We start from the raw sequence: 23,008 nt of genomic DNA on the forward strand, positions 1-23,008 counted from the left end.
ATGTGGTTTGTCTTCATTTATGTAAATGTATGATTGCCTATGTCATAAGTGATCAGTTTTATTTTCTAAGTAAGAAACATCTTTATTAAAATTATGTCCCAAAGAAAATGATTTGCAATCTAGCAGTTAGTGCAGAAGACTAAGGCTCAAATTGTTAATGAGCTGCTTCCTATTGCCAAAGGTACCAAGTCTGATTCCTTCCACCTGCATTTGCCTACCGTGTGATTCTGAATAAGTCTCTTAACCAGACAGTACTCCCAGATCTTCCCTCAAAGGAGGGGGCCACTGATATGTGGGACCAGAGTGGTAATTTCTTTCCAAGTACTCTTCAGAGTGTTGGAACACCATTCAGAAAAGCACAAGGGGCTACCACTTGCTTATAGTTTCATATGACATTGGATTTGGCTCTGTAATTTGTAGATTGTTTAGAATTTAGTTCAGATGCTAAGTTGTGCAAAATGTGTAACTTTAAGCAGCATTAGACCCCTGGGAATAGCCGTTAGTGCCATGGTAGTGAAAGACCATTGAATTTGCAGGATTATTCGTGAACTCTGCTTTTCTAATTGTTGTTTATGTACACAACAAATAGCTTGGGACAGTTTGTATAAAATTCACCACCTGTTTCACATTATTTGGAGCAATACTTGCACAAAATTACTTGCATGAGCACACTTGTAGTGATAACTACTTGTGCTTTACATCTGAAAACTCAAATCTCAAGTAGCAAAATGGTAGTAAACATTTCATGCCTGCCTTCACATCATCCAACCTCAGATTGGTTACCAGAATGTTTTGTGCAGATGAGAATCAGTAATGTGCCATTACAACAGAATATGAGTTTTGTTTTGCAGACTGAAAAACATTTAAGAGCAAGTGTCATGGTTCCATCAATGTTGATGTCTTTCTTTGTCACTGTGGCAGTATTCTCCACCTTGAGGATCTCCTGCCCAGGATAGCCCAATATCCGGCCTGTATACCAAAGCCTTTTAGATCCTGTATATGCCATACGTTATACAATATACATGATGTAGGGCATAAAGGTGACTTATGAATGCAGATACCCAGAACATGTTTGCTACCAGTCCAATCGCCATCACCGCTTGTTTGGTTTGAATGCCCTTTGCTGTTGCTGAATACCTAGCCATCAGATAAGTGTCCCGTTGGGGTCTTTTTTTCTTTTTACTATTGGTCTTGTTTTCCTTTGATTACCTGGAGTTCATGTCATCCAAGAAAGGAAAGTGGCAGTGTGAGAGGCAAATTCCCCATAAGGATCATCACATCCTCTTTTTTGGGTGCTTCCCACCACCCTAACTCATGCAGTATTTGTAAGGTGTTTGTGCCTAAGACTCTTAGAAATGGGTTCCTATTATGTGATCGAAGATTTGAAACTTCGAACACAACAGTATCGAACTGGTCTGTTCGAAGTTTCAAAACTTTGAACACGGCAAAAAAATAAATAAATGAAAGATGCAACAGTAAACAGCAAGCCCCCCCACACCCCCGCTCTTTAAATATACCAACTCTAAGATTGCACTACAGTGCAGTAAAGGGAAATATTAGTTAATTTACTGTTTTATCTTTTCTTTTTTTTTTTTTTTTTTTTTGTATTCGAACTTCAGCAAGTTCGACTATATGGTTTCGAACATATAGGGTTCGAACTTGTTGAAGTTTGATAACGTAATGGGAACCCATTAGAAACTGGTGGTCTTCCCTGGCCATCTGTCTCGAGACCCAGAGGCTTAAACAATTAGCCCAGGGTGGCATGGCAGAATCAGTTAACCCAGAGGTACTCCTATTAAGAAGGCCAAGAAATCTCAGCCAGATTCTTTAGCTGTCCAGCCTCCACTGGGCATATTTCTAGAAGCAGGTGACAGTTCTGTAGGCTGTCCTGTGTCAACTTTACTTTGGATTCCTCTGCTAGGACCCTTTTGGAGAGGCCAGCATGGATCCTTCCTTTTGCACATAACCCTGAGGCTTTGCAGGCATCTCCTGCAGACGTTGAGGGGGAGCTGCGATTGACCATCTCTGAGGGCCCTATAGGGATTCTTGCAGATTTTACTCAGGAAAGAGGTTCTGGGTACTCTTATTGAATCCCGTCAGGGTTCGGAACCTCCAGTGTTTGTTAGGGCTGACATTCTTACCAAGAAAAACAGAATAATAAACATTTTTCTATACACCCTAAGGACCCTCAAAGGAATGGATCAGGTTTATTCAGTGCCTGTTTAATGCTTTTAATGGCCCTGAAGTCTGCCAAAGGGGTTCTTTTGCTACTCCCCGTTGGACTTCTACTCCTTTCAAAAGACATAGGGAACTTGATTCCTCAGAGGAGCGTTCTGAGTCTGATGAAGGATCCTTGTCTTACTTTTCCCAGATACCTTCTCGTGTGGCTAATGGCTCTGATGAAGAAGAGTCCATTATCCCTGAGTGTTCTTTGGAGGAGCTGTCTTTTGGGGACACAGTAGTCAGAATAAGGGAATATTTTAAGTCTGATTCTTCTCAGGCATCTGATATCCAGACGAGGTGTTATGAGATGCTTCAGGTGGGCACTGTAAACCACCTGTAGTATCTCCTGTGTTGGCTGCCTTGTTAAACACCTTTAGAGCTGCCTCTAAGACTGCTGATTCTCACCCCCCTGACCTAAAAAATCCTAACAGGTTCTCTAAGGTTCCTTAGGATTGTCATTTCCGGTTTTAAGTGTCCTTTGCTGATCCTGCTGTGGTGTCCGTCTCCTCTGATAAGCGTTCTAAACTTTTGCCCTCTTCCAAGCTCCTGTCTTCAGATAAGGATAGTAGGACAATGGAGAGGATTGGTAATAAGGTTTATACTGTTTCTGCCTTGGCCTTTAGGGTCATCAATTACCAGACCCACATGACTGATATGCTCTGGCTTTGATTACCCAAGCTTTTCAGGTTGTTTCTTAACTCCCTGATTTTGAAGGAAAAGTCTTCTGTTATACCTGTTTTTGGTTCTACTCTCGGGTGGCTTGCCACTCTATTAGGTGCAGCTGTGATGCTGCTGATGCCTCTTCCAGAGCTGCTGGCTTTGGGTTTGACATGAGGCATTACTCTCGTTTTCGTCTGCAGTTATTATAGACATTAAGGCCAAGTTGCTGGACGCCCTTTTGGATAGTAAGAATCTCTTTTTGATTGCTGTTGCTGACATATTTGTCTCGAGAAATTGTTGAAGCTTTACAGGACCTTAAGCATATTTTTGTGTCCCCTATCCCTAAGTTTCAGAAGAACTATCCTACTAAGTCTGCTTGTGTTCGCAGACAGTCTTGTCAGGCCACTAAAGTCAGGAGGGGAGATAGGCAAGTTCCTTCTGCAAAGTCTTCCTAGGCTCCTGTGGCTCGGAAACCTTTCTTTTTCTGACAGGCCTGCTTCTCTCTGACATTTTGCACCCCCCTAACCCTGGGCCAGGTTCCCTTGTCCCTTTGGCTGTTCCTCTGTCTTCCAAACTGACAACTCATCTCAGATTCTTGGTTTGTGTCCATCATCTGTCAGGGATACTTCATGGTGTGGAAGTCTCTCCATCCTTTTTCAAGGATTCCTCAGCCTCTGCTGGAGTAGCTTCATCATGTCTCAGCAGTTCTTGGGCCCCTGATGGACTGTTTTTGCTATGGTATTCACTGAATTCCAAATGATCAATTGTTTACATTTCTATGAATTACTCAATTCTGTAATATGTGTACACAGTTGCTGAGAATTTGTATTATTATGGAGCTTTCCTCCCCGATCCTCCTCTGAAAATGGAATATTTTTTTTAACAGTGTCCAACTTTCCCAGTAAACAAATGTCAGTAAATAAATAAAATTATTTTATCTGTGGTAGTTGTATTGGTACAACATGTAGTTTAATGAGAGATACACTTGGGTGCAAGGACAAGATGAAGGATCCTGATACGAGAAGAACTTGGACTGATCTGGGCAGGGTACATAGGGACAGTGGTATTTTTCCAGCCAAAGAGAGTTAACTTAGAATGATGAGTAGAGGGTAGGTAAGTTAATTCCAGTAGCAGAATTAGTTCACTAACGTAGAGGTCTACAAGCTTTTATATATGGAGTACAACCAGCTAAATAACAATGAAAACAACTAACTCGATTCATTTAGGAGGCCATTTAATGCAGTCCTTGTTTATTGTGTAGAATTATGTTTTTAGCTGCATCAGAAGCCTGAAATTATTCTTATGAACTATCATCTTTCCAATGCTCTGGAGGAGAAATTTATTACAAAAAAGTCTTGAAGAACGTGACATGGAGCTGTTGTGGAACCGGAGGATTATTTTGTATTTTATTCCTCAAGAATTTTGTTCTTGTTTGCTTTTACTCAGATTAGACCTTGCTTTAGCTTTGAAACGAAGATTTAGTTATTGTGCATTCATCTGTCTTTCGTAATTTAGCATACTAGTGTTGCATCTTTATATGCTTGTAGTTTTTCTTTCTGCTGTACATAGTATTCATTTTTTTCCAAAAATACAGTCTGTCTGGACTGTATCAAGCTTACCTTTCCTGGTGCTATTTTTAGTGTGCTAAAAATCGCTTTACCCACTTATTATGACTGTATGCAGAGTAGTTGACTCTCCAGCAAACAGGGGCATGTTTATTTTGTTGTACTTCTTTATTATTTTATCACTTTAAAATCCAGATCTTTAAAAACTAAAATAAACAGTGTTTGTTTTTCTCTTTCAGGCAGCTGAATCTGGGATAGTAAAAATAAAAACAATAGCAGCAAGAAACACCGATGTACTGGCAGGTAAGGAGAATGTACTAATAAGAATTGATAACTGAAAATTGAATGTTCTGCTATATTTGAGAACAGTTTAAGTATTGCCTTCTTGTCCTTCTGTCTGTTGTTGCTTGGGATCCATTTGGTGTAGTGTTTTGTAATCTAAACAGAATTTGTGGCCCCTTTGAAGGTGGTTCTTTGACTGTGCTCATTTTTCCTTCTGTTGGTGAGACTTTGTAAGGTGGGAAGGCTGAGGTTTAGGGTGGTATTCATAGCCCCGTGGTTCACAGAAGCACAAGGGCAATCATCAAACAGTGACTTGTGTGTGTGTGTGCCATCTAAGCATGAACAATTAGAGCTGATTACAGAAAAGTGAAGCTCTGAGCAGAAATGCTATAGGATCATAGGAGATTACTAGGCTGTTGACCCAGAGGTCACTTTAAGATTAGCCGTTTCAACCAAATCTAATACTTTAGAAGTACTAGTCAGTCAGTACCCAAGATTGCATTTAGTAGTAATGACGGCCCATGTCCAGAAGGGTTGTGAGCACCATCTCTGGTAAGAATTTACGGTGCCCCATCCACTTGTCCAGGTTCCTCTTGAACAGTGTCGTAGAGGTGCTCTGTTTCACGTGAATTGGTAGCCTGTTCCAAAGACATGGCAGTCCCTGGGAGATTAATCTGTCCCTCCAGCATGTCCTATTTAAGTCACAGGCCATATTTAAGTCCCTGGAATGGGTAGCCCTAGAGCCATTTGATTTACGGATATGCTGCAAGTTCATTAGGTTTGGGTCTTGGGTTGCTTAGGGATTTTAGTCGGTCTGTGTAAGGCACATGGTGGAGATCCTTGATATTCTTTGTTAGAAACCTCTGAGGTCTTGCTAATTGCTGCAGGTGCTTAGTATGGTACATAATGAATGGGGTGTTATACTCTATTATGGGCCGGATAAGTGTCGAGTATAGGGGTTATAACTTCCTTTGCTCTTGAGGCGATACCTTTACTAATCAAGTGAGCTATGTGTAAAGCTTTCTTTACAGTGGTATACACATGGTGGTCGAAGCTAAGGTCATGGTCAACCTGTGATCCCAAGTCCCTTACCCCTTCATGACTATTGTTGTTGATTTGATAGTGTGAAGAGACATCCTTCATGCAGAAGGAAATGATGATGCATTTCTTTGCATTCAGTTTGAGACCGTGACTAATACACCAGTCGTTGGTCTGTGTGAGACCCTCTTGGAGTATACTGGCATTATTTGGGGATTCAGTGATTGCACCTAGTTTGCAGTCGTCTGCAAACTTGGTCAGCCGCAACCCTTTAGTTTTGGCCTGAACTTCTGAGAAGTATATACCAAACAATAGGGGGCCCAGCATTGACCCCTGTGGCACCCTGCCAGTAACAGGTCTGTTGGTTAATGTGGAGTCACCCACTTTGATAGTGTGTGTCCGGTTTGTGAGAGAGTTGGCAATCCATCTTACAACAAAGGGGTTTACATTCAGTTTGCTAAGTTTATTGGTAATGCCTCCATGTGGGATTGTGTTGAAAGTCTTTGTCAAGTTGAGGTATGTGGTGTGCACAGATTTGCCCTCATCAGTGGCCCTCGTCACACTTTCAAAAAAATCCACCAGATTTATCAGGCAGGATCTGCCTTTCACAAAGCCAAATTGGGTAGGATCTAGGGTTTGGAGGTCACCCATGTCTTTTTTTTATGAGGTCCATAATAATAGCTTCCATGGTCTTAAAGACGAGGCTGGTCAGGGTTATGGGTCCGTAATTCCCTGGTCTGTTGCTAGGTCACCTTTGTTGGGGAATAACTGTAGCTGTTCCCCATTCTGCAGGAACAAAACCTGTGGTTAGGCTATGATTGAAAAGGGTACTTGATGGTGATGCTAGTTCATGTTTTAGCCTGTTTAGAAGACAGCCTGGGATGTCATCTGGTCCCGTACAGGCCATGTTCCTTGCCTTGGACAGGGCTTTGAGGACCTTTTTTTTCAGATATGTAAGGTGTGGAGGGGAGTTTGGGAGAGGGTTTGAAAGTTAGGAGGAGATAAGGAAATTAAATATTTGCCAAATCTATCCACTAGCAGGTTTGGTATCTCTGTGGGGTCAGTGTGTGTGATACCATTGACCACCAGTTCTGCGCATGCTTGGATCCTACCCTTTAGGTTATGTACGTAGTTGTAAAAGGCCTTATGGTTATCCTTGGCAGTACTTGCTAGATATCTCTAAAAGGAGCTCTTGGAGGATTTGATAAGTTGTCTTATTTGCCTGTTAAGGCTGAGGAGGGTGTTTTTTTCCATTGTTGGGTCCTTGTCTTTGTTTTCTTGGATAGCAGCTTTTTGTGTTTATTGTAGAATTATTTGATGCTGGAAGTCCACCATGGCAGCTTGATTTTACTTGGCACTCTGGCTTTGATTGTGTCTGGTACAGCCAAGTTTATACACTTATGCAAGTGATTGTACAGGGCATTACTGTAAGCGTCAGTGTAATTACCACTTTCAGCTTGCGGTGGGGCTTGGAATGCATTTATACCTTCATATAAGAGGGTATAGTTTGCTTTGGTGAAGTTTTTTAGTCTGATTTCATCCTTTGTGAGTTCTGGTGTTATTGTCAGTTTGAATGTGACTGATTTGTGGTCAGTTTTAACTAATGAAGGTCCAACAGTTGCAGTAATCCACCTGTTTGACATGTTGGTGAGGACCAGGTCTAGAATGTTTGTTCCTCTTGTCTGGGTATGAACAGTTTACTCCAGGGCATTTGAATTCACAAAGTCAAGGAACTTTTGTGCTAGCGAATTTGAGCTAGAGTAGATTTCCCAGTTGATGGTGAGATGATTAAAATCCCTCATAACCAGTGTGTTCTGTAAAATTTGGATTGTCTTAATTTTGGTTAAGTAGCCTTTGTGGGTGTTGTGACCCATGGAGGGGGATGCACTGTATAACTGGCTAGGACTTGACATGGGGTCTTGCCCACCATATCCTGGACCTGGAGTAACTCTATGGAGTTTTCCAGTCTAACTAGATGGGAGGTGAATTTATCTTTAATATAGATTGAAACACCATCTTTTGGTTTTCACTTGTTCATTTTGTGATCTAAAGGTGTGGAAAGCATTGTAACCTTGCAGGACTGGGGTACATCTGAGGTCTTAAACCAGGTTTCTGTGACTGCACAGACATCTACATCTTCTAGTGAAAGAAGTGCTTCCAGGGAGAGCAGTTTTTGGTTTAAACTCCTAGCATGTAGCAGCATGACCCTTATTTTGTTCTGATTGTTTAATTTCACTTTGGTAAAGTTTTCAAGACCTTGCCTTAAAAAAGGCACTATGGGGGAGGCAAGAGCCTTTGCCAGCAGCCGAAAGCATAGGGGTGCCAGCTGGAAACCATCTCTGGCAAAGCAGTGAGGTTTGTCGACCATGGCTTTCCAGGCAGACAGGAACTGAATCCCCTTGGAATGACACCAAAACTAAGCCACTTATTGAAATTAATCATTTTTTGTTCATACTGTGACATCATTCTAGGTGAGGGTAGTATGCTGGTCAAAGCTAGGGACATATCTGCCTTCAACATATATTTAGAGAGCTCGACCGTATCTCTCTTCATATAGTCCAGCAAGGGACGTCTCTGGTCATTCACACCAACATAAACTAAGAGAGTCGTAATGGTACTTGTTGCTGAGAGACCTGAGTGGATGCATGATTTGGCGAATCCTTGTACCGGACAGGCAGCCGACCTATATTAGAACATCAAATGTTTAATGGTTTGAATCACTAAAGGTCGACCTCTAATGATCGAACCATTAAAATTTTGAATGTTCAGAAAAAATAAATTAAAAAAAAAAAATCCAGAGGGTGTAAGCAGGGGGGGGGCAAGCCCCCATGCACCCCCCACACCCCAGGCTACTTAAATATACCAACTCTGAGACCGCACTATATTGAAGTAAACGGAAATCTCCCCTTAAGCAGATTTCCATTTACCCGTTCGTTCTGCACTTTCGCTGTTCTCGTGTCGACAATGTCTGATTCGACATTGTCAGCTTTCAAGAATACAGTAGGTAACCAGCTGACCGTGACTTTCTCCTTGTCCAGCCTGGTGAATGGGACAGCCAAGTGTCTCACTATTGAGTATCCAATGACAAGAAAACTTGTTTTTTTGGTACTTGCGTATTATCGCAACCAGATTGCGACCAGGAGAAGAAGCTCTTCTCCAAGACATTCTCCATGCGAAATAGGTACTGAAAGTTTGTTAAGAGGAGAAAATAACATTCCTTACTACTACTTTGTACATGTCTTGCTGAAATATAGAAATAGTTTTGCTTTTTTTTGGGACGGTAGTCTGGTGGACAGACAAGGAGCTGTGAGTATTGTAACACACTAACGACTTTTCCCCGTTCATCCATGGTAGCTGTTGAAACCAAAGACTCTTAAGTGCATGACATCAGTTATGCACACTTTAACATTTCAGCACATAGAAGTGGATAGTCTTTTAATAAAATTGGTGGTGAAATTTGTCATCATAAGCATACCTCTCAACCGTGCACAGAAAATTGAGTACAGCACTCACCATATCAGTGAGGAATATTTCACGTTCAAATGCCGTAGCCTTCCTAACATTTATGTCACTGCAAACATTTTTTTTAAATGAGCTAACTTTATAATGGCAGTGTTTAAAATCTATCTTCGCTTTTACGTATTTTTTCCATTCTGTTTACGACTTTCTGGGGAATTCATGAAGAAAGCAGGTGACAGATTGGTCCTAACAGTATTACACAGCGGCCAAGGTATATGATGGTCTGATCGTCCAGAAATAAAATCAGTTTACGTAAAAAAATTTACAGAGCACATAGTCAAATGAAAATGGATTATACTGAAGACACATAGATAGACTGATATTGTATGGTAAAAGTGAGAATTACAATTTGAGGTAGTGAGTATGTTATCTGGTTGCAATAATACGTAAGTACCATTTTTATTTTTAGGTTACGCCTTACGGGCTTGATGAATGAGACACTGGTGTTCATGTGTGTCATGGGTGCTGTGGAGACTGTTAGCTGTAGCAGACTTGTGTTTTGGAGGTCTCTGTTTCACCAAGTTTTTCGAGAGAACCTCTGCATAGGTGGATTTACGTGTTTGATGCTTATTATGTGTTTGATGCATATTATGTGTTTGTGTAGTGATATGTGTATGAGTAGTGGTACTATTTGAATATGTAGTGGTGGGTGAGTTGACAACCTTCTCCATGTTACTGTTTGGAATGAGAGAGAGTATGATTTCTAGATTCTTGGTGTAAATACATCTCTCACACTCTGTACTAGATTGTGTTATTAGTAGACGGTTGTCTGTGTACATGTGGCAATTGCTACACTGCCTCAAGAGACCCAAGTCAACAAGGCAGGCAGGAGAAGCAAGGGTAGTCCAACTGTCCATAATCCTAGATTGAAGACAGTTGTCAGTAGGGGTGGCTTTTTTAGAAACTATTACAGAGGAGCTTGGTGAATGGATATTTCTGCCTGGGTTTTAAAGGAAAATTTTAAAATTTAACTGTCTGGCTTTGGCGCACATTTACATTGGCAGTGAGTGGTGCTGCTCAATGCGCAAACAATCAGAAACCTTCTCAGATGCAGGGCCTAAATACCAGAATCTAAAACTTGAAAAAACCTCTAATAAAATTCAAGAGGACGAATGAGGTTTATTCCAAGCCCTAGACCTGCCTTCCTTTTCTAGTCAGGTCCCAGTCAGCACTATTCTCTCACAAAAGTGCAGATAGGCCCCTTCCAATCCAAGATGGCCTGCAAAATGTGCTCAGTATAAACAAACCACTACAGACAGTTCCAGAAGCAACAGGCCTGAATCTGGACTATGCCACAGCTGCGAGCTACCCTAGTTTCTGCGGGAAATGCTAGAGAATGTTTAACACTGCAGAAAAATGGCAGTGAGACACTGAACAAATGTTTAAGGCAGCAGAAAATTAGCCAGGAGGCTCTAAAGAGTGATTGATTTAAACAGTTAACAGGTCAGTTAATTAAGTACTGTTTAAGAGCAGGCAAAACAGTTTTAAAATGGTGAAAAAATACCAGTAAATACTTAACAGTAGAAACAACAACAAAAAAAAAAACTTGCTAAAAGGCGGCAGGCAATAAAAAAGTACAGTAAATAGTATAAATAAGCAAAATAACAGGCAACTTATGTTTTTTTTTTTTTTTTTTTTTTTTGGAAGCTCAGAAGCCTCTAGTCATCTGGGATCTCAGGTCAGAGTTGTGGCTGGTCACCCATCTCAGTTTATCTGCGAACATTGCCCAGATGCAGGGCCTAAATACCAGAAGCTAAAACTCTAACTGTAGTTTCTACCCTAGTTTCAGTGGGAAACGCTAGAGAATGTTTAACATAGCAGAAAAATAGCAGTGAGACACTGAAAAAATGTTTAAGACAGCAGAAAGTCAGACAGGAGGCTCTAAAGAGTGATTTAAGCAGTTTAATAGGTCAGTTATGCTTGCCATAATTGCTCTAAGTTAGGTTTCATTAAGTTTAGTTTTATGCAGAGGAAGCTGTATGTATGTGGAGATCATTGCACTTGCATCTGTAAAGGAGCTACAGACTTATGCTATGGTGTGATTCATAAAGTACAATATGGCTGAGCCTAATTTGCATAATTTATAAATCAGCCCCAATTTATGCCAGTTTTCCTCAGCCCTCCATGTTGCGCTACACTTGCCTGCCTTTGGCGCATGCAAACATATAAAGCACCATTGAATTGACAACATTTATCATCAGGAACAAGCAGAAATACTTTGGAAAAAGCAGTAATCCCTGTAATTCATTGTGAGCTGTTGAATATTATCCTTAATTTCTTGATAAGACGTGTATTTTAATGGTTTTCACTTCTTGTGAATGACATGCGTGGGAAATATGTAAATTGACTTTTTTTTACTGCTGTATGCATTTATCAGAATGCTTACCACTGATAAGCGAATGGGTAAAGGAGCAGGTGAGTTCAAATAATGAATGAAATGCATTACCTTACTTGGCACACACACAGCATGTACTTATTAGCACATACCCATGACAAACACAGAAATGGATATCTGTTTGTACTACAGCAGAGGCCAGTACAACACCAGCACTAGGAGCAGAACACAAAAAACACAAGTCAGAAATAGAGCTACAAGGGGCATGTATAATACAGACCCATTCATTGTCCACGTTTACTAAAAATTCATAGAAGGATAGGTGTCTTCTTGTCACTCTTGTCACTTCTGTCACAACATATGATTAAACATTATAACATGGTGCAACAAAAATGAGCAAACATATGATTAAACTTTATAACATGGTGCAACAAAAATGAGCAAGACATAGAAGAGGCAGATTCAGTCGTGAGAGGTGCATCCTTATGAATTCTTTGGGACATGGGAAACACTTTCTTGGAAATGAGGGTCATAACAGAGACAGAGCTTGGGCTTTCAGTTTGGCTGACAGTACTGCAGTAAATGAGAAATAGGGGACATTGCATATGACATTGTTCAAAATCAATAATAGGTCCGTATTCACTAATCAGTCCAGTTGCACATAAGGTTACAGCAGCACTTCCTGTGGCATTTGAAGAAAACTAGTTGTTGCTTCTTTGGGCTTTTCCTGGTTAGGGGTTGCCACAGCGGAACTCCTGTCCGCTAATGATTGGCAGTAGATTTTTACGTGCCGAGTTGCCGGCCCTGACACACACCCTTCAACGAAGGTACGTCCATTCACGCATGTTTCCACACAGAAGACGCACTAGATGAGAATCGAACAGGACAACGTCTTACTGTGAGGCGACAACGCTACCGCAGTACCACCACCGCAGTTATTTGAAGAAAACTAGTAGAGAATAAAAACGAAAAAAAAACATAGAGAATGCCAGGAACAGTTTTCATAACGGAAACACACCAGCTGCTTCCACACTGAAACCCTTCCATTATAGCTGTTGTGTCAGTTATCTCTCAACACTGGTACATGTTGTCCAGTGGTATTTTTACTAAAAGTTATTTCTGTTGCTGACATGTAGGGGATCTGCAGATGTGACAAACATTGCCTGTATGTCCTCCATCTTAACTGTTAAATGCGCGAAATAAGTAAACAGTAAACTTCTGCACCTGCAGTGATTGCAAAGTAGATAAAAAGGTATGCTGCAGTTTTTCTAACCATTCTTTGCAAGGCATGAAAGCACATAAAAAGGGACTGTGAATCACAGGCTTGTAATTAGCATACTGTAGTGTTAGCTTGTCCACATACTCATTATTTACATCTCAATATATTTTAATTTGCATAAGATCTTCTCAGGCTGCTTAAAATTAGTATATCATAGTGCAACCAATGTGTCTATAAATCGTGCATCAAATTCACTTAGGCACGGCCAGTGCCACTTCACACTATAAGTGCAATGACTATCTATCCCGTCCATGCTTTTTTGCTTTATAAGCTAGCTGAGCTAAAATTACAGCTGTTGACACATTCCCCTTTATAAAGAACCCCATAACAATTTTGTGGTGATTGGGAATGAGAGAACAAGGAAAGTGGTGCTGCAGAGAGCAGTCCCAGGGCTGTTTATTATTGTAATGCAGACTTGCTCGTACCATAATTGGGTCCTAAGTTGAGATCTGTGAAACTGTGATGCTAAGCTTTCTAAATTCTGTAGACTTCAAAATTTGTGAACTCCAAGATACTAATGGCTGTGTTCTCTTGGGCTGTCTGCTGTATGAAAGTTTACTAGATTATATTTGTGCATTGCTTAAATTGTGTGAATATAAAGACACTGTTTATTAGTACCTTTTGCTGCTTGTTCAGTTATAATTTTTATACAGTGTACATGCAGAACATCATTGGTCAGCTTTAAAAAAGTGGTATTAAAGCATTCCCCTGAACTGACTGTAGAAATTGGTGTATCAGACTAATAGAGAAGATTATTTGTAACCCTTTAATGCTTGGGGTGGTCCATTATTAGACATACTGTTTTTCATAGGTTCATAGGTTCATAGGTGTGTACTAGGCTAATGGCCCTGGGGCCTTTATAAGCCTAGCCCATAGGATTACCCTGGCATCATGCCACCCGACCGTAGTTCTCAGTGCCTCTGTCAAATAGACCCACTTTTTAAACACCTGTACTGAATTAGCATTTGTGACATAAGCAAACTTACATTTATATGAAAGTAATCAAACCATATTGACATATTAACTTCACCTTTATAAGGATTATGTGTCACATAAAGTGACAACACTGTATATCGTAAAATCAAAGCAACATTTCATAAATTGTTAATTTCCTGCCTTCTCTTGAACCTCATTCCTCCTCCAAGACATTTTCCTGCTTGTATTGTTCCCATAATTTCCATTTTTTTCTATGTAATTTACTCTTATCCTTTTCTAGAGATCCCACTTCCTGTTCTTCTATTTATGTTTTTCACTGTTCAAGTATAATTGTGTTAGATTTTGATTTTGTAGTAATTGGTATTTTGGCAGCCACAAGAATTGAACTAAACAAAGCCTTACTATATTTAGGTAGTTCAGATCCTGTATCAAAAAGTCATTTTCTTTAGTTACTCATTTGTTTGCCCAGTATACCTGACAGAGTACTTTGCAGGGAATTTTTAAACCCTGACAACTCATTGCACTCCTAGAATATATGCTCCCAGGTACTTCTTTCTTCCCCATTACACCTCCAACATTTACCATCTACCTGAGGAACAATTCTTTGAAGTCTGCTCGGGGTCTAAAAGTATCTTTGCAAACATTTCTAGGCAAAAACCCTTCATCTTCTACATTTTGTTGCATATTTGAGAGCCATACATATGTCCTCCCATTGTTTCTTTGTGAATTGCATATCTAATCTTTGTTCCCAATCTTTTCTGACCTCTTCTGATAGATTCCTGTAGTTATCATACAATATTTTATATGCTATACTAATTATCCCTTTTTTAACCGCAGCTTCTGTTTTAGATTCAATTAACTCAACCAGTGCAGGTCTTTCATTTAGGATTCTCCTATCCTTTTTTCTTTGGATGTACTCTATCAGTCCCAGAAGGGAAGGCAATCACTAGCCTGCAATCCAAATGTCTTCTTGGCCTCTTCCCATTCTGCCACATTGTTCTGTCTAATTATTTGTTACCAATACCTTGGATTCTTTGCCAGCTTCCTCCAGTGAATTCCAGACTTCTCTTGTCTATTCTCTGTACCCCTAATTGCAGTCATCCCTAATGGCAGAAATTCCTTTCTCTATTCCTGTTCATCTTTGATGTCCTTTCATTTCAGTGTTGCAGTATTCCTTACAATAGGGATCCCCTGCTAAGGGTGGCCCATCTGGCCAGTAAGCTAAGGGCACATTGTACATCACACATATGCTTCCTGTGTACAGTATAGGGCATAACGGTGATGTCTGAATATGCCATCCTCAGAACTTTTTTGCCGCCAGTCCAAATGCCATCTTTGATAATCAGTCTGAACACTCACTTCATTTGCTGGTTCACTAAGCTGTTTTCAGATAAGTGCCCCACTGGGGTTTTTGCTCTTATATTTTTCCTTTTGTTTAGTTGCATTACAGCCATGTATATACAAATGCAAAAACAATCTGTACAAGCAAGTGTATGTAAAGGCTTGATAGTTGTTGCTGAAGCACCTACCAAGGGGAGAAAATGCTGAGAGAAGAAAGGAGCCACTTTTGAGATTTTAAGTATTTTCTTCTGATTTTTTGTTTAGAATTACTGCTTTGCCGCCTACTTTTGGCGTTTTCTGGCTTGCTAAAGTTTATATCTGTATTAGAAACAGTATTTAGAACACATCTAGAGCCTGTTTACTGCATTTCCTGTGTTGCACTTAATTTAAAATCGTTTTTTTCTCTTAAAATTGCATTTTACCTGACTTTGGCCTAGCACTCAAGTGTGTGGTCATTTATTGCACTGTTGTGAATATTTTGCTACTTGTGTATCTCTGCTACCTTTAAACTAAAACAAAAAAAGAAAAAAAACAAAAAAATCTTGCTTTTTCCCAATTTCTGAAATTTAAGAAAGTTCAGTTACAGATTTGCTGTTCTGAACTGTTTGTAAGTTTCTTGGAGGCCAGTGCTTGCTTGGGCTAAAGGGAAGTCTCTGTGTTCACCAGTAGCAGTGATTAACACTGAGCAGCCTGCCTGTCCCTGTAGGAGTGGTTACTGGCTAGAAGCTGTAGTTTTATTGGCCATTTTGGGTCAATTCTAAACTCCTTGATCTCTTTCTTGTAAAACCCTGCAACTCTTTTTGCGCGGTGTTGCGCACAGAGCAGCGTCGGGCAGCGCCGCTTAAACAGGTTTAAACTATTCCCGGCTCCACAAAGTCTGCTCTTCACTTTTTCCCTTAGAACTGCTCTAAATCTCTAATTAAGTACTCTGTTTTCATTTTAAAGTCCTGCACTTGCTTGTATAAGTAATCTCATAGGTAAACACAAACTAAAGCACTACATCCTCTTATGTATGCTTTATCTTATGCCTTATGTATACAGACCACCCTGTCCTCCTCCCAACAAGCTCAAATATATGTGAGAGATGCAACTATATAGCCAAACTGGAGGCTAAGCTCTCTCAACCCAGTACTGGCACAGCCTGTCAGGAGGAGGAGATAACCACACACACCACAAATCCAGTCTCACATAGACCTATCCCATCAGCAAACACACAAAAACATACTCGGAGGCTCTAAATAAAAATCTGCCTAAGCAGCAGAGACCTCCAAAGCAGACGTCCAAGCAACATCTACCACGAAACAATATCCACGTAGCACATAGCTCACAACGTCAGGGTGCCACACAGTCTCAGCCCTTAAGACTAAACAACACACCTAATACACTTGTAATAGGTGACTCTATTGTCAGACACACTGACGTCCCACTCACCAGGCTGAACAAGGAGAAGGTTACTGTAAGCTGCTTGTCGGGTGCCAAGATCCGCCACATAACACAAGCACTCATGCAACTCCAAAGCAAGTACAAATATGACTCCGTCATTGTCCATGCTGGTGTGAATGACCTGAGATGTACCTCCCTGGACTACATGAAAAAAGACGTACAGGAGCTCTTTGATCATGTAGCCCAGGCCGGTATGACCCTGACCTTGAGTAGCATCTTACCCTCACCAAGAATTATGCCACAGTATAAAGACAAAATGATCAATTTTAACAATTGGCTAAAGTATTGGTGTCATTCAAAGGGGATCCAGTGTCTGTCAGCCTGGGATGACATGCTCGACAAGCCACGTTGCTTCGCTAGGGACGGCTTGCACCTGTCACCCCTGAGTTTTCAAATACTGGCAAAGGCTCTTGCCTCCCCCATAGTGCCTTTTTTAGGCAAGGATCAAAAGACAAACCCACCCCCATAGACAACACAAAGAAAAAAAAAACTAAGGGTAATGGTGCTCAACGCCAAAAGTCTAAACCTCAAGATGCACGCACTCGAGACTCTCCTCAGTATGGAGAATATCGATATCTGTGCAGTACCAGAAACCTGGTTCAAGGCTCCCGAGAGCACCCCAGCACTAACAGGTTATACTTCATACCATGCTTTCCGGCCCCAAAACTCGGACCGAACCACAAAAGGAGGGGGAGTATCCATATTTATTAAAGATACCCACACCTCCAGGTTAGTGGCACTGCACGAAGCATCGGAGACCATCCATGTGCAACTAACAGTGGGAAAAACTGCCTTTCAGTTTGTAGCCTGCTACAGACCACCCTCCCAAACACAGGAACCTCACTTGGCTTTCCTAAGAACACTAGAGAATATGAAGGTCTCCCCAAACACTATTATGTTGGGTGACTTCAACTACCCAAACATCGATTGGGAAAACTACTCAAGCCCAAACACCCTCGCCCAACGGTTCCTAGAATTTATAAACTCAAATGCCATGGAACAACTGGTCACCACTCCCACAAGAGGGGGAACATATTGGATCTGGTCATCACCAAAATGGGGTCTCTATGGTCCACACCAGAGGTATACCCCTCATTGGTAAGATCAGACCATAAAGAAATCTCACTGGACATCCATATTCCGTCCCCACCCCTAGCCAAGGAAACCACGATGAAGAACTTCTCAAAAGCAAACTTTACCCTTCTCAAAACTGAGGTGGAATCCTTCAAAGCCCCCGGGCCAGTGGAAAACACGGCCCAAAATGCAGAATCCTTTACAAAAGCATTCTATGGACACCTACAGGAATGCATGGAGCATGCTATCCCAAATAAAACCAAGACTCACTCTTCCAAAGGCAGGAGACCTGTCTGGTGGACCCCGGCCATAAATAAGCTATACAACAGAAGGAGAAAGCTACTACATGACAGAGCAAAATCCCAAAAAGGGAAGGCGTCACTGATCAGTACTAGCAAGAAACTATGATCCCTCATAAAATCATCTAAGGCCAGCTTCGAAAGAAAAATTGCACAAGGCACTAGAGATAATCACAAGGCCTTCTTTAGTTATGTCAGAAACCTGGGAGGCAACTCCCAGATATGCTTGGAGTTGATGCAAAATGACAAAAAATACACTGAACCCACAGATATTGCCAACATCTTGGCAGAAAGGTTCAGTGCAAACTTCTCCCCCCCCCCCCCCGAAAGAGCAAATGTCTATCCCAACAGAGTGTAACCTTCCTGAGATCACAGATGCACAGGTGAGAGCTGCCCTCTCCAAAGCAAAAAACACAGCATCAATGAGACCAGACGGTGTCCCGGGCTGCGTCTTACACGAGCTCCAAGAAGAACTAAATCCTCATATAAAGTCACTGTTCAATCTCAGCCTTACTACAGGATATGTACCCAAGGAATGGCATACAGCAACAGTGGTCCCACTCCACAAAGGTGGTGCCACAACAGACCCCAGAAACTATCGCCCTATAAGCCTGACTAGCCTGGTCTGCAAAGCTATGGAGCGTATCATCATGGAAATCCTAAACAAAGACATTGGGAACCTCCAGACACTGGATCCTACCCAATTCGGCTTCGTTAATGGCAGATCTTGCCTCTTGAACCTGGTCAACTTCTTTGAAACAGTTACCAAAGCCATAGATGAAGGGAAGGTAGTCCACACAGCCTACCTGGACCTCGCAAAAGCCTTCGACACAATACCCCACTCGGGCATCATAAATAAGCTCACCAGCTTAAATATCAACCCCTGTGTCACAAGATGGGTTGCAAACTGGCTCAGGGATAGAACCCACATGGTCAGAATAGCAGGTGCCATGTCAGACTCTAAACCAGTTACAAGTGGTGTCCCACAAGGCTCAGTCCTGGGACCTCTCTTGTTCGGTATATATTTCTCCGAGGTACAGGTTAACACGGTTGGACTATGGCCACCAAGTTCGCAGATGACTGCAAACTGGGTGCTGTAATCGACTCTCCGGCTGACACAAGCATCCTCCAAAAGTGTCTCGCAGAGACTGATAACTGGTGCCAGAGCCATGGCCTAAAGCTAAATGCCAAAAAGTGCATAGTCATCCCCTTTGGGAAAAACAAAGTGCCTACAAATTACCACATAGGTGGTAATCCATTAAGTACGGAAGAAGTAATTAGGGACTTGGGGACCCAAGTAGATAGCAATCTGTCCTTTGACAATCACGTTGCCAAAGTGGTTAGAAAGACCTTCTATATAGCCCACCTTATCATGAAAGGGTTCACATCTAGATCAAGAGAGGTCATTGTGCCCCTCTACTCATCACTTATCATGCCCATAATTGAGTACAATGCCCCATTTGGGATGTACCTTACCCGACACCTTCAGCAATTGGAAAGACCCCAAAAGTATCTCACCAAGAGGCTCAAACAGATGCCCTATGCAGTTCGGCTAAAGAAACTACAGCTCTACTCAGTTGCGTACCGCCTACTCAGAGGCGATCTGTGTCTGACTTATAAAGCCATGTCCAACCCAGAATTAATGGACATGCTTCACTTCAGGAAATCCAAATCCCCTCAGAGCTACATGCTCCAGGGACTTGAACCTCAGCACAGAAATAGATAGGACATGCTGGAGGGACAGATTCATATCCCAGAGGCTCCCCTCACTCTGGAACAAAATCCCAATCCATGTTAGGCAGAGCCCCTCACTGACCCTCTTCAAGAGAAATTTTGACGAGTGGATGGGAGATCGTAAGTTTATCCCTGGGATCTCTTCTGTGTCCCTGCTTGACAGAGGTGCAGTAAACTAACCTTAAAAGGGCAACCTTCTGTGACCTACTATACAGAGGCACAGTCAACTAATCTAAAAGGGTGGCGAAAGCCAAACACACTCTGGCTAGGCTTATAAATGCCCTAGGGCAGATAGCCTAGTATCAACCTATGATGCTGCAGATGCTTCTTCTAGGGCTACTGCCTTTGGCTCTGTGATGAGGAGATATTCCTGGCTTAGCCTTAATATTATCAGGCAGATGTTGAAGCTGAGTTGATGGATGCTCTGGACAACAAGGATATGTTTGGTGATGCTGCTGATTTAAGTCCCTACAGGAAAAAGTAAGGCCTTATAAGAGCTGAAACATAATTTTGTTTCTCCAGTGCCTAATTTCCAAAGGAATTACCCTAACCAGCCAGCTTTTGTTCATAGGCAGTCTCACCTCCCTCCCTTTCCTTCTGCTAAAGCTAAGCAGACTACTAATACACAGAAATCTCCTCTTCCTGAAAACACAGGTGCTGTCTGACTGTCCTGTACTTCTCATCTACATTCCTCCTTCTCTTCTTCTTTCCGTTCTCTTCCTTTTTTGGGTAAAGATTACTCAAGATTCCTGTTTTTTTTCCCATCATTCAGCTAGGGTATTACATGGTCTGGAAATCTCTGTCTCTCTTCACAGGCATTCCTCAACCCCCTCAGGAACAATTGGCCTTTTTTCCAGAGGTGCTTCAGGTTCTGTTGACTCTGGGGAACTATTCAAGAAGTTCCAGTTTCTCAAAGGGAGAAGGGGTTTTATTCCAGAATGCTCTTGGTCCCCAGGAAAGAGGGCACTTGGAGGCCCATTCTGGATCTCTCCCATTTAAACACCTTTCTGAAGATCCCTTCCTTTTGGATGTTGTTCCTTCAGACCTTGTTTCCTCTGGTGCTTATTCAAGCCTTTGTAGTTTCTCTGGACCTCATGGATGCTTACCTTCATATCCCTTTTTGTCCCCTTTTCAGGATATTTTTGCGTTTCTCTGTTGCTTCCTGGCATTTTCAGTTCTCTGTTTTGCTGTTTCGGCCTTTTTCTGCCCCAAGGATATTCACCAAAGGCCTTGCTCCTGTGATTGCTTTTTGCAGGATAAAGGGGTTACGGGTCTATATTATATTCTCGAAAGCTGACAATATCGAAGCTGATATTGTCAACACTAGAATAGTGAAAGCACACAACATCGAACGTGTAAACGGAAATCTCCATAAGGGGAGACTTCTGTTTACTGCAATGTAGTGCGGTTTTGGAGTTGGTATATTTAAGTAGCAGGGGGTGTGGGGGTGCAGGTGCCCCCCCTGCTTAAACCCATTAGGGTACTTTTTTTTTTTTTTTTTTTTTTTTATGCAAGTTCCATGTTTGAAGACATCGACCATATGGTGTTCGATGTTTTCAACCGTCGATCTTATAATATAGACCCAGGGGTTACAGGTCTTTCCCTAGTTGGATGACCTACTTTTTCAGGCATCCTCTCCAGAGATTCTACTACAATATCTTCATTTTACCTGGGGTTCACTATAAATTTCCAAAAAGTCTTTTCTGACTCCCTCACAGGAACACGTATTTCTGGGATGCAGGATCCAGACTGTTCCAATGATGGTATCCTTGCCTCCTCCCAAGGCCTTGCCTCTCATTGCCTTCTTTCAAATTATTCTTCCTCTGGCCTCAGTTACAGCCACAGAATTTCTAAGAGCTCTGGATTTCATCACCTCCACCATTTCTATGCACCCTCTAGCAAAACTCCACATGAAAAAGCTTCAGTGTTTTCTATAATCAGTTTGGCTTCAGCACTCCTCACCCTCTAGATTTCATAGTCCCTCTTCTTCCATGCCTCAAGCTGGAAATTCAGTTGTGGATTCGACAGTTACCCTCAATCCAGGGCTTCCTTTTCAATCTTCACACCCCATTCAGGAGCTGTTCACAGATGCTCCAGATGTGGGATGGGGGGCTTCCTTCGGCTCTATAAAAGTGCAGGACCTCTGGTCGCCTGAACAAAAGAAAGACCACATCAATGTAAAAGAGATAAGAGCTCTTCTGTTGGCTCTTCAGGCTTTTCATCCTGTTTTCATTCTAGGGCCCCTCAAGGTTCTGACAGACAATACCACATTTATGTGGTATGTCAACAAGCAAGGAGGGACAAGGTCTTTCTCCTGTACAGGTTAGTACTTCAAGTGTGGGAAGTAGCTATCCAGCATCAAGTGACACTTCGGGCAGTTTACATTCCCTCAGGTTAGAACATTGTGGCAGACTGTCGGAGCAGGCCCATATCACAGTCTCACGAGTGGATGCTTCACAGGGGTGTGTTTCTGAATATTCTCCACCAGTGAGTTGCTCAGCGAGTAGATCTGTTTGCCTCCCCTTGAACAGACAAATGCCTCTTTTTTTTTGTGCCAGTGTCTCATATCCTCTGGTCTGGAAGGTGGATGCCCTGTCTTTTTCCTGGAAGGGGATGTTTCTTTATTCTTTCCGTCCTCTTCTTCTCCCAAAATCTTGCTGGTGACTCCCTTTTGGCCCAGACAGCATCTGTTCCCTCTTCTGCATTTAGCCAAGGGCAGTAATCACAAGTTACCTCACAGGGTGGACCTAGTCATACAAGACGAGGGAGCTGTCATCCATCCTCACCTGTCCACTCTTCAGCTGACACTGTGGGTAATGAGTTTGATTCCATACAGAACCTTTTCTGAGCACGTGCCTATGGTCCTATAGGAGGCCAGGAAACCCACCTTCTTAAGAAATCCTACTTATCCAAATGGAACAGGTTTTCTGTTTGGTGTCTTTCTTGTAACCTGGATCCACATTCTGTGGATGTTCCTTTGGTTTTCGCTTATCTGTGTGGATTGCTCAATGCTGGGTTGGCATAGCCTTTCATTAAGGCCCACTTGTCATCTATTTCTGCTTGTGTGTCTGTAGCACCTCCTTTATCTTCTAGATTTGAGGCTAAGCAGTTTTTTTTGAAGGCGCCCTTCATATTAGACCTTCCAGAAGCCTATCCCTTTTTTCTGGGACCTTTATTTTGTTTTGGAGAAATTGACTCTGGTTTCTTTTGAGTCTGTGGCTTCAGTTTCCTTACAGCATTGTCCTTGGAAGACTTCTTTTGTTGGCCCCTACTTCTGCCA

The 23,008-nt window shown here is 41.9% G+C and overlaps 1 protein-coding gene across 1 annotated transcript in view; it reads left to right on the top strand.

Moving 5' to 3' along the window:
* Positions 1-23,008, top strand: part of MON2 (MON2 homolog, regulator of endosome-to-Golgi trafficking) — a gene marked incomplete in the record, with an annotated part of 2,751,369 nt that overhangs the window by 83,205 nt on the left and 2,645,156 nt on the right. Inside the window, 1 exon segment of the mRNA XM_044088289.1 lies at positions 4,688-4,751. Coding sequence (XP_043944224.1) covers positions 4,688-4,751 — 64 coding nt within the window.

This window comes from Protopterus annectens, chromosome 11.part0 (genome assembly GCF_019279795.1).
Source record: "Protopterus annectens isolate FY-2018-M chromosome 11.part0, PAN1.0, whole genome shotgun sequence".
In the NCBI taxonomy this organism is placed as follows: domain Eukaryota; kingdom Metazoa; phylum Chordata; order Ceratodontiformes; family Protopteridae; genus Protopterus; species Protopterus annectens.